This window comes from Amphiura filiformis, chromosome 1, assembly GCF_039555335.1.
Source record: "Amphiura filiformis chromosome 1, Afil_fr2py, whole genome shotgun sequence".
Classification (NCBI taxonomy): Eukaryota; Metazoa; Echinodermata; class Ophiuroidea; order Amphilepidida; family Amphiuridae; genus Amphiura; species Amphiura filiformis.
In genome coordinates this window covers 71571409-71583555 of record NC_092628.1, presented here as the reverse complement: position 1 = coordinate 71583555, position 12147 = coordinate 71571409, and the positions used below count along the sequence as shown (strand labels likewise).

The 12147-nt window shown below is 35.6% G+C and overlaps 1 protein-coding gene across 1 annotated transcript; it reads left to right on the top strand.

The window, feature by feature from the left end:
- Positions 1–538: 538 nt before the first annotated feature.
- On the top strand, positions 539–10859 carry LOC140152613 (NADH dehydrogenase [ubiquinone] 1 beta subcomplex subunit 5, mitochondrial-like). Its single transcript, XM_072175027.1, has 6 exons — positions 539–681; positions 2593–2696; positions 4718–4784; positions 5464–5525; positions 8131–8237; positions 9806–10859. The coding sequence occupies exons 1-6, from the start codon at positions 573–575 to the stop codon at positions 9906–9908; spliced, it is 552 nt and encodes a 183-aa protein (XP_072031128.1). The 5' UTR covers positions 539–572; the 3' UTR covers positions 9909–10859.
- The last annotated feature ends 1288 nt before the right edge of the window (positions 10860–12147 follow it).

Here is a 12147-nt window from a genome sequence, read left to right as displayed (position 1 = left end):
GGCCTCCCCCTGCTTTTCCCCCGGGGGGCTGGTGCCCCCAAAGCCCCCCCAAAATATGCGCATGCTTTTGGGGCTAAAATGGGCAAATAGGCCTATGAGGTTAATGTCAGAAACCCATTATCAGGCATCAACATTGGGGGGGGGTTACGATCATCCCTTGGCAAAATGGATCTACGGGATCTACGCTTATGCATGCTCTGGAATCCCACTCAAAATTTATTTATTTTTGGGACACCATTTGAAAATTTTAACCCCCACTCTCTTTGTATATATTAAAATTCCTAAAACCCAAAATGCAAAATCAGAAGTTTTGGAACTTGATGCATGATATCAGTGAAAATTCTGTTGAGGTTCAATGAGTGGTTTAATAAAGTAATATATTGATCGGCCAATTTTGACGCAAAACGGACTTTGAGAGGATATATTCTCTATTCTTTTCCATACGGGCCGAAAATGTAAGAACAAAACCATGATGTCCGCCCCTCCTCCCTCCCCCCCTCCCTCCCCTGTAGCAAAAAAAAAAAGTTTGAAAATTACCCCCTCATACATGTGTAAATAGTTAGTTTCTCAAAATGGCGACTCTCTGTGGCAAAATTTGTCCAGGACTCATGTCTTTTTATAGGATAAATTCACCACTATGCCGAGCCTTGCATCAAGTCAAATGTACACCAGTGGCAAAAGGTAGGGTACTCTATTCTAGTGTAGATTTTATTATGTCGTTTGGAGTTGTAAATGAGATGAAAGTCGTGCCACGGTGCCAGTTTAGGTAAGCTTAAAATTTGCATTCAATCAAGGTTAGATACAGACTTTAAGGTACATATTTCGAGGTGCATAACAGACACAAAATTTGTGTCATAACAAACACCAAATTGGTGTCGATGACCTGACATGCATGCATTCTTTTGTGATGGTCTTTCAATTTGTGCCGAGTGTCCTTGGGAGACTTGACTATGCTTCAGTGGTCATGAAAGGATTCAATACTTAGATAACCTCTGCCCCACTAATCCCCAGCTATTGTCTGAAATTGCACCTCGGAAGATATATTATAACAACTCAGTCCCTCAAATGATAGTCATATAACGACCAAAAGATAAATGACTGACTATCATTGAGGACTGAGTTCCGCAGTCTAAATCAAGGTGTACTTTTGCATTCAGTAGGCAATGCAGGGTTACCGGTTAAACGGTTGCCAAATACCTTCTCATCAACGTTAATTATAATATTGGAAGAAGTGCAAGACTTTGATGTTAAAACAACTTAAAATTTGCTATTTTTGAAAGCTTCTCGAAAAATAAGATAGGAATTGCGGAATTAAGAACTAGAATTGAAATGTAGATTTTGTTTTTTTGTACCATTTGTAAAATCACCAGTACATCTCGTCATCTGTCACATGAAAAGATGAACAGAGAGTGGCAAAGAATTTTAAAAAATGAGAGAAATTTTGCAGAAAAATGAACATCACATCATTTGCATTTTCTGATTTAAATTTGCCATCAATCTTGAATATAAAGTGCAGATTAGACTTGAATTGCATCACAGTAAAAATGTGTCAACCTTTCTTGGTAATTGCATGATAAGCTAGCATAAATTACTAATGAAAACAAGCATAAATCTTGTTGATGTTGATTCTTGATCCAAACTTTATAATTTAGTCCAATGTTTAATATAGTGTGGGTGGTCTAAAAAAGGGAAACAGCACATCAAGTTGCTAACTTGCTTGGTACAAAAGACAGTCACAAATGACCAGACAAAGGAAGCATTATAAAATAGGACACACACCAGCCCTCGAATTAAGGATCTAAAAGGGGCACACAGCAACTTTTTTAGGGCAAGTTGATAATTGCCTTGGATTTTCACTGAAAAGGCAAGGCAGCACGGCAGTTTGTAATATTTCAAGAGGGCATCATGGCAACTGTTTAAAATATGAGATGGGTACCAAGGCAATTTCTCAAAAGTGAAGAAAACACACAAACAGTCTGATAGATGATTTTATAATGAAGGGGCAGGGCTGGGGCACCGACGGCAACTTCATTAGAGGGCACGGCAAGTGACTGCCGTCGGTAAAGGACATTACGGCAGTGGGGATGGGCACCCACCGCCCACGGCATTATGCCGTGGGTTAATTCGAGGGCTGACACACACTCAAAGAAAGAGACATCAGATATATATATGGCAGGGTTGTAGCTAGAATATTTTTAGTGCTGGGTGGCATTTGCACATTTTCACTATTTTTGCCCAAATGGACCAAATTCTTGACTAATTCAATAAAATGGTGCAATTTTGGCATCTGAGTGGTGGGCTCCAGTGCTAAAATTGAAGCTGAGTGGTGGGCTCCAAAACTGAGTAGTGGGCTCTACCGCCCACCACCGCCCACTGTAGCTACAACCCTAACATACTTAGTTTAAGTTTTATAGTATAAATGCCAACTCATGGACTTAATGCAAATTATGAAAAGTGAGAACAATCAACAATGTGAATTCAGAACAAAATGTAACAATTTATTAAATGCAAATTAAGCATAAAATATTATAACCATTTTAATACAATTTGTTGGTGATGGTGTTCATGTTTGTTTTCTTCATATCATTGCAGATGGCTATATGACAATAATGAGAAGGGGAATGGCAGGAGGAAAGGCCCCTAAATTTTTCATCAAACCCCCTGAATATGCAGAGAGAGCAATGTTGAGAAAATTTGTAAGTATGTGGGTTATTTTGCAGATATTGCACAAGGACCTTACCATGGACCTTGAACATGGCTTCTAATCAAATTGTACATAGACTGACCCATCACATTCTAACTCTGGTCATTGTTTATACTGCTCCAAAAAAGTATCCTTATACTTGGAAAAATAATCACAATTTCATGACTGAACCATATTGGGAGGGGGGGGGGGAAATTTGTTTTTTTAATAGATGGTCGCATGTCATGAATTGATCATCTTTTGTGTAACATAATTTTTTATGATAAAAATATCGCCAATCTTGATTCACTTCAACACAACTTTTAATGAATACATTTTAGACCATTAAAAGTATACATTTCTGGAAAGCTCATATTACAAGGATGCCAAATCAACAAAGTATAATATCATAATACAGGGTGGGTAAGAAATATACAGGGTGGAACATCAACAAAATTAGCATCTTTCGTGTCATGGTAAACCCCATATTTTCTTTTTCTGAAAGCTATGTAGCTCAAAATAAATATGGATTCAGAAAGACATTGCATGGGCCCTTCCAACAAATTAGGAAGAAAGAGTTTGGTATCCCTTGCGTTAAACATACAGGGTGGTCAAAAATTGAAAAAATAATTTTACAATTTGTATGACATTATCAATTAAAACTTTTTTCCTCCATGTCTGGCACTAAAACTAATAGCATAATTGAATTCCTCATCAAATTTCCTTAAAATATGTGTACTTTTGAATAAGCAGGGTGACTCGGGCAAGAGATAGGCCATTTAGAAATGTCGGAGCATTACGTATTACACTTTGTACAGTAACATATAGGGAAAACTGTCTTAATTAGTATTTAATTAGGCAATTAATTAGTTACATCTTTTGTTACAGTTGATCTACTATGAGGTAGATTAACAATCCAGGATGATATGCAATTTGGTGTCCATGCTAGTTGTACTTTTTAAGATACAAAGGTTTGAAGTTTGCCATATTTTCACAATTTTGTGTATTAACCCTATGGGGCTCACCCGCCTGCTCACCCGCCCAGCTCCTCCATTGACACATCTTACATATTGAAGTATAAATCTCAAAGTAGTTGTCTAATTGACTTGGGGTTTTTGCATTTGACAAAGAACATATTTATCTACAAAATGACACCAAACTTTCTAAAATAGGTATCATACTTTTAGAATAAACTAAACTTGAAGTGGGAAAAAAGCATTTTCATGTTATGGCTCCTCCATTTTTGGGTGACCTATTTGTGACATGCGACCAGATGCACTATTTAATCCGGCACATTATGACACCTCATTGAATCCAATGTGACTTCAAGAAGCAAAGTTACAAGCATTTGATTATACAAAGGTCCAGTTTTAAAAGTGACAAACTGGCCTATTCAAAACTCTATGGACAAGACATCTGGTTTGAGAGTGGTAAATGGTGAATTTGTGTGTGCCTCTAATTTAAAACAAAAGGAACAAAAGAAAACTGAAACAAAAGAACTGACAAATAAAATGGAAGTTATGAAAAGTACAGAGAAGTAAAAACTGAAATAAATACTGCTTTAAATAAAGCTTCATTGAAGAAACTGTTGTCTCTTTGTTGCGCTTGTTGGAATCGTTTCTGCTGAAATTAAATTCTACTTCGTTGTGTTTCTAATATTTGTAACATGTCATAAATTCATAATTATGCCAAAAAGACATTCTCATTTTGCATTACCTGGATGATTGAGAACATTCACAAATATATTAGTATAATACCAACTTGCAAAAGTTTAATGTAAAATGACATGACAGGCCTATCTTACTACAGCTCAGATTTACAATTGAAGTGACTACTGAAGGCTGATATCAGATTTGGTAATGGCAGTATGAAAATACAGAATTTGGGAAGATACACCATTGCATATAAAGCAAATTATTGGTAAAACTTTCAAGTTCATGCATTTCTCATTCAACATGATAACAGTAGTAATGCCACTAATTGTATTTGTATTGTATTACACTACACTTTATGTTTTTTTGTTTGTTTGTTTAGGTTAAATATCTAGCATACACAGGTGTACCATTAATGGGACTTGTCACATTTATCAATGTGTTCATTGGTAAGCATATGAAGTACATCTCTTAATTGAACTCTCATTTTCATCCTTAGTATCTTATATTTAGCCCACTACCAAAATGTGTGTCTTAAAGTAAATTGCTGTAAACCTTTGACGAGAGCGTACTTTTGCAATGTTGACAAGATACAACTCAAATGTATGACACGTATGGTGGCGAGATAAACAACATGTACGATGCACAAAGTACTTCAGAAGCACCTTGTTAACATCACTGAACTACGCTCTCTTGAAAGGTTTACAGCAATTTACTTTATTACTACAAGAAAGTTCAGTTTACACACTTTAGCCAATAGTTTCATTATCTGACTTGCCCTGTCTTTAATTGTAGTTGACAGGAACACAAGAGGGGGTTCCTGCAATTTGGTCAGGGTCTAATAGAATATACATGTAATGGAGGGTCTTTTGGGAAAGGTATCAAATCCACAGCTCGTCATTGCAAGGATTGAAAAGAGTGGCAAAGTTGTACCTTGGGAGTAATTATAACATATCGGGGGATTAAACTTTAAAGTAATTGTACTTTAAAATCCTTTAAATAAAAATCCTGGAATAGGTGCAGGGTTTTATTTTACAATAGATGATGACTCACTTATGAATAGCCTTTTGAAAGTGACACAAAGTTTTTGTACCCACAAGTGACACAATTATCATCAATTTCTTTCAGGCCCAGCACAATTAAGAGAGATACCAGAAGGCTATGAACCTAAACACTGGGAATATTATCAGGTAAGGGAGTCTTGTATTTCACAACTTGTAATCCAACAACAAGCTTAGTTTCTCTGGATCTGAAACTATATTCTCAAAGTTCTTGAGGCAGGAGCCAGACGAGAGGATATTCATGGGTACCCTTTGATATATGTGACGTGTCATGTCAAAAGGAGACACTTTTGGGCAGGATTGTAAACAGAGAAATAGCCAAAAATCTGCCAAGGCTGATTTTTTCACAATTTGGGTTTCGAATTTGTGATGTTATTAATGTTAAAAATATTGTCTGATAGTTTCAGACCGGAATATAACTGGCATTTTGTATTTTTTGAGACATTTTTCAAGGTAATTCCTACTCTCAACATTGTCAGTAATATTTTTAAAGGCCGATATCTCAATTTCCAATTTCATAATACCATAACTCAATATCTTCGCTTAGGAATGTCCGATTTCATTGGGGAAAACGGCATTGTGGAGCAAAATATCTCTTTATTTAAAAGATATGTAAAAACTTCAAAATTGATAACCTGCCCAAAATTGTCTCCTTTTGACATGACGCATCACATATGTGGATGAAAACATATCAGGTCAGGTGATGAACTAGCAAAGTACACTGCTGTGATTTTATGTAAAACCCAAACCAGGTGATATATGAGTGCAAGAGTAGATGCTTTAAGGTGGCTGTGTACTCTCAGACATGCATGTAGTAAAAGTGCAATAACTTTGTAATTATTCGCAAGAAGACATATAAAAGTATACATTTTTATATAAAGGCAAGACATCAATAAATCTTAATATAAATACAGATTTGGGGTAAAAACAACAATTATGAAGAAAATCACACAAATTTGAGTTTTTGGCAATATTTGTTATGTACATCATAACAAAAAAACACTCTTTCCAAAATATTTTATTTTGTTTTTAGCTCAATCTTGAGGCTCCATTCCAAAAACGTTTTTTTTATTTTTTGATATTGGCCTTAGTTTTTGAGATATTGACCATATAAGGCATCAAAATGAACTTTTAAAATTCACAAACGCCTATTTGCACAAAATGATGCCTAAAATCGGAAATAGACCAAAATATAAAAAAATGAGAAAACCTTTTCTTGAGTCGATCATGCTTTTTACGATGATCATATTTGCTTACCTATAGATGCTGTATTTATTGAGTTATCGTAGTACCTAAATCGTCATTTTTACCGAGAAAATGAACATTGAAATAATGGCCGTTGAAGTTTAAAGTGGTCACATTTTGCCCTTTTATCGAATCTCAGGAGAATGCGGCAGTTTTCGCTTTTTCTACCTTATATTACGTGAACATCGGGTAAATCCACAGCCCGTTGAGAAGTTTGAGCGAAATCCATTCATAACTTGATATTCAAATCGAGGGAGAGAACTTGAAAAACCCACATTTTATCAGCTAAAACGGAGCCATTTGACCACTTGAAATTAGTGTTTCCAAAGGATGCGCCACGCATGCAGTTAAGCGTCGCGTATGCGTAGCGTATCTGTGCGTTAACAAATTGCGCGATACGCAGCGCGATGCGTTGTTGCGCGCGTGTACCTTGCTGATACAACAAAGATTTTCTCTCCTTTAAAATTGCAAACACGAATGAAATAGTGAAATAAAATCCATAAAATAGCGCAGTTGGAGTTTATAAATCTGGATTTTCTTTCCTTGTATTTATAAAAAACATAACAAAGTAACAAATATCAAAAAATCTCAATTTTGCGAAAGAAACAACGTCTTGAGTACACAGCCGCGTTAACTATATACAAGTGGTATCTATCTAATCTGCACTATATCGCTGTGTAAAATCATTATCAATTGTATCTTATCATGTTTTGTGCCAGTGTCACAAAAAATGTGTGGTTGGGAAAAAGTGCGGAATTTTGGAACCATATTCCTGGAAAATTTTCATCACTCCCGGGAAATATTGACCAATTTTCCCCTTCATTATTATATCTTTAACCTACGTCATGTTGAACTTCATTGGCAGCCAACACAGCATTTAGAAGGGGTTTTATAGTCATTTCCTGGGCATGCAAACACAAGAAAACAAACAAAATATTTGGAACTGGGGACTCCCCACAACCGCCTTTTAGAGACCCTTGTGTGAACATTAAGATGGTATTGAATTGTCTGTGGTGATTTATGCAATCATGTTGTGTACTGGGACTTCTTGTATGCATCTACTAGCAGGCTTTATGCATAACTGCTCCTGCTAAGTTAGTATTAATATGTTTAAACCTACATGACCCTCTTGACACATTACAGGAACAAGAATTGAATAGTTCATCCTGATATCTTAAACCAAAGTCTAATAGTTTTGTACGTATTACTGCAAGACAGTTTTTCATTCATTGATTTAGACCTTGACCTAAGCTGTCAACTCCATTTTTTTCAAGATGCCTTGCCAGATTCTGCGTTCACATGAAAGACTGGTAGCTCCTCCTAGAGATCTTAGATTTCTTGTTGCTAGCTTCTCCCAGACATCTTCTATATATTTATTGTTGCAGTCTGTGTTGATCATGTTATGATAAGTGTATGTATGTTACATTACATATCAAATTATGATATATTATCAATTCAGTTTATATTTGTTATGTGATTTTCTCGGCAGCATCCTATACAAAGGTTCTTTGCAAGATATGTATCAAAAAGCCCACAACAAGAATATGAGAAAGCTGCACAATTTATGGAAGAAACCTATCTGAAAAAGGAAGCCAGGTATGTGTACTCCAAATGAAGTAATAGATTCAGTGTATCATTCATATGTGACATGATCTACTCCATGGAGGCCAAAGAGGCATTTTTGAAATTCAGTTACTATAATTATTACTTATATATACAAACATTAGGCTATCATAATTATACTAAAATCACCAAAGGTCTAGCATGCTTGGTTCTAAGTTTTGTGATGTTTATTTTCTTCAGTATTTTATTGTTCTTTTACTCCATATTTTTGCCTTTATCTCAACTTCAAATTTGTTGCCTTTGACCCCCATGGACTAGATTGTGTCACATATGAGATTGTTCTTCCTAAGTATAGGACTTAATTTACTGCAAACTCACTTTTGGAGTTTGGTCATACAGCCTCGGGCATTAGTCACACTACAGTATGGATCAAAGGTCTTTGATATACAAATTGTGTGGAACATACAGACAATAGTCTTGTGTGTCAGTTGTACAAGTAAAGTTAACTTCCATGTTGATTGCCTCGCAAATAAACGTAGGAGTAGTAGCAAGCCCTCTTTCAGCTATAAGCCTTGCATACCAATGATAAGTAGTTTTACCTCACTTGTCATGCCACAAGTAAAGTCAAAGACTTTATCAGTGGATTCAGTGCTGTACATGTAGACCAGTTGTGGACCGGAATGCTGCTAACAAACTTGAATACATGAAATTTGTCCAAAGTGTCAACAGACTCAACACAAAAAGGACAAATTCAAGGATGATTGCATGTCTCTAAGGCCTAAAAAAAAAATTGTTTGATTGACTTTTTTTTCTTCTTTTTTTTTTTAAAAAAAAATTAAATTACAAAAAATAAATAAAAATAAATTAATTAAAAAAAATAAAAAAAAGATAAAAGGTTCCAAAGCCTTAAAAGGGAAATTTACTGGTTAAAAAGTAAAAAAAAAAAAAAAAGAATCTCGTCCTACCTACCCTAAATTTTTTTTTTTTTTTTCGCCAATCAAACAATTTTTTTTAGGCCTAAGCATGATTGATTTTTTTGCAATTTCTAGCCACCCTTATGTTAATTGTGTGTCAAATTTAGTCATTAATAAAATTTTACAGACATTTTGGGGGTATATCATCCATGAATAAAAAAATAAGTAGAGATATTGAAGTTGACCAAATGTTCACATGCAAAACCAGTGAGTAATATAATGACATCACTATTGTGGTAAATTCTGTTTAAGAAAAATTCAAGCTGATAACATCGCATGCAACCCTCCCCATATAATATTGGCTAAAATGAAAAAAGGAAATTGCCTCCAAGGGGTAAGTTGGGTTCAAGTCTGGAACACTGGAACCAAGAGCAATTTGTTTTAGAAAATTGCTCCTGGTTCATGTGAATTTTACAAGAACCAGGAGCAATTGGTGGCTTTACGGGGGCAAATTTGCTCCCCGCGCCTGCTTATTTCCAGGCAATAATAGAACAGCAATGATTTCAATTAACTCAGAATTTGTTAACTACAAATCGGACAATACACAGACAAGAGAACTATCTTTCATTAATTTATCTATTTCTATGGTATTTATTTCATTTGTTTTATATATTTGTGTCATTTCAGGTTGGAACTTATGGCTGTACGGAAGCTAATGAAAGAGAGAGGAGATGGCTATTACACATTTGTCAGAGGTGTACCTAAACAAGATTTCAAAGAGGACAATTAGAAATAGAGATATTATGTAAAGATGTAAACAAAATACCCTTGTACAGCTTTATGAAATCAATGTGGTTACGTTGCTCCACATTTTGTTTTGAACCCTAACTTTAAAAGATAATGTAGAGGACACCATCTTAAAAACAAAATGCTTTGCTCAGGCAGTGACAACTACATAGCTACTCTATATTGTCAAAACTACAATGTCAAGTAATCACACAAACAACTATCAGCAGTGAACATGACATTTTTTTTGTGTAGATCATGGATCCTCAGTAGATGAACACGGCCTTTCTAGGTGGGGTGGAATCTGAACTAGGATGTAAAATACATGGAGATAAGGGCTGTTTTCTCCCAAATTTCTTAAAATAGACCTTGAGAAAAATATTTGTCAATAGCAAAAAATACACATGTTCAAAATGGCCCATGTAATCAAAGTATTTTGAACCCTAATGTGGACCTTCTGCAGATACACTTGTATCTACTGTCTATTAGGGGGCTGAGGTTCTTACTGAGTATGCTCATGTTCTCTCTGGTTACACTGCTGCTGCGGTTTTAGTGAGTTGGCAGCGTTATTAAAAACTGAGCTGAGAGCAATACAGGTTTATAATCTATTAAATTATGACTGTGGCAAAGACATTTTTAATGTTAACAACAATTCTCCCTTTTTGAATGAATTGTGGGTTGAAAGAGAAGTTCACAAATGAGAATTTATTCTGGAGATGGGAGTTACTGAATTTTAATTTACTTCCTCAAGTAACTCTTTAGATTGAAATGTGACCTGCAAGGCTGCCAATGATTAATTAGACTTTTATGCTGATTTAGCCATCAAAATTAGTCCACTCTTGATATGGGTAAATTGCTAACCATAATTTTGAAACCTGTGTCTTCAGTGATCAATTTTACAATGCATTTTAAGTTCTTAAACCTATTGCAGAGTCAAGAACGTTTTTCAGGGGGGGGGGGGGGAATCAACAAAATTGGAAATGTTTGTAATTTAGTGTTTTACTGAGGGGGAACTGGAGGCAAGAGTTCTGAATGGGGGAATTTCCCTCACCACCCCCCCCCCCACACACACACACACACACAATGGCACAGCCACTGATCGCAAGTCACTCATAAACCCATCGTAATTCTTATATATATACATTTTGTAAATCCTGTGGAAGAATTATGATAGGTTTGTACTTACAATGGGTTAAATGAGTTACGATGCATTGACTACTTAGTTTCATTATTGGTTCTTATATACAATTCAATCAGAGGATAATATGATATGCCAAGCATTGGCTACTATCATGATCAGCATATTACACTGTGACAGTTTACACCAATCACCTATAATAACAAAAACATGATGCCATGAGGAAGAATAGATCAAATTGGAGTGTTTTGATTCTTTCGCTTGAGCAGTATGAAACTTATCCAACTACAATCCAATGGCATAGTACCATCTGTTGATCATGTTATAGATTATTGTTTCAGATGTGTGGTCGGGTGTAGGCCTATATTGATATCTAAAATTTTGTTCAAAGATCAATATCTGTAGTCTTGCCGAAGTATAATGAAAACTTCTGCAATATAAAGCAAGTCTTATTGGACTTGGTTATTGGTTATTCTAATCAAATTAGATTAAAACTATTTTTTTTGTTTCATGTAGTTTTGATATCCTGACAGATTTCTATTTGATGGCACCATTGAACTACAGAATATCATTTCTGGATTGTTATTGTTGATGTGAGAATAATTATATTAATAAAGAGAGTTAAAAAAATCATGTATTGTTACTTTTGTAATAGAGAAGTGAAGTAGACCCATTGATCTCAACTTAGTCAAGTTATTGCACAGTCATCATGCAACTAAACCTTGCAAGGCAAGTCCAGTGATCTCAAACTTAGTAGTGATTGCCCCTTTCCAGTCAAGTCCAGTGATCTCAAACTTAGTCCAGTGATTGCCCCTTTGCAGTCATCATGCAACTAAACCTGCAAGGCAAGTCCATTGATCTCAAACTTAGTCCAGTGATTGCCCCTTTCCAGTCATCATGCAACTAAACCTGCAAAGCAAGTCCAGTGATTGCCCCTTTCCAGTCATCATGCAACTAAACCTGCAAGGAAAGACCAGTGATCTCAAACTTAGTCCAGTGATTGCCCCTTTCCAGTCATCATGCAACTAAACCTGCAAGGCAAGTCCAGTGATCTCAAACTTAGTCCAGTGATTGCCCTTTTCCAGTCATCATGCAACTAAACCTG

Excerpts from the sequence above, each read along its gene's own strand:
- LOC140152613 (XM_072175027.1), top strand. The coding sequence starts at position 573 with ATGGCGACTCTCTGTGGCAAAATTTGTCCAGGACTCATGTCTTTTTAT. Across the intron at positions 2,697-4,717 it reads GAGCAATGTTGAGAAAATTT|GTTAAATATCTAGCATACAC; the intron begins GTAAGTATGTGG and ends TTGTTTGTTTAG. Across the intron at positions 4,785-5,463 it reads ATTTATCAATGTGTTCATTG|GCCCAGCACAATTAAGAGAG; the intron begins GTAAGCATATGA and ends AATTTCTTTCAG.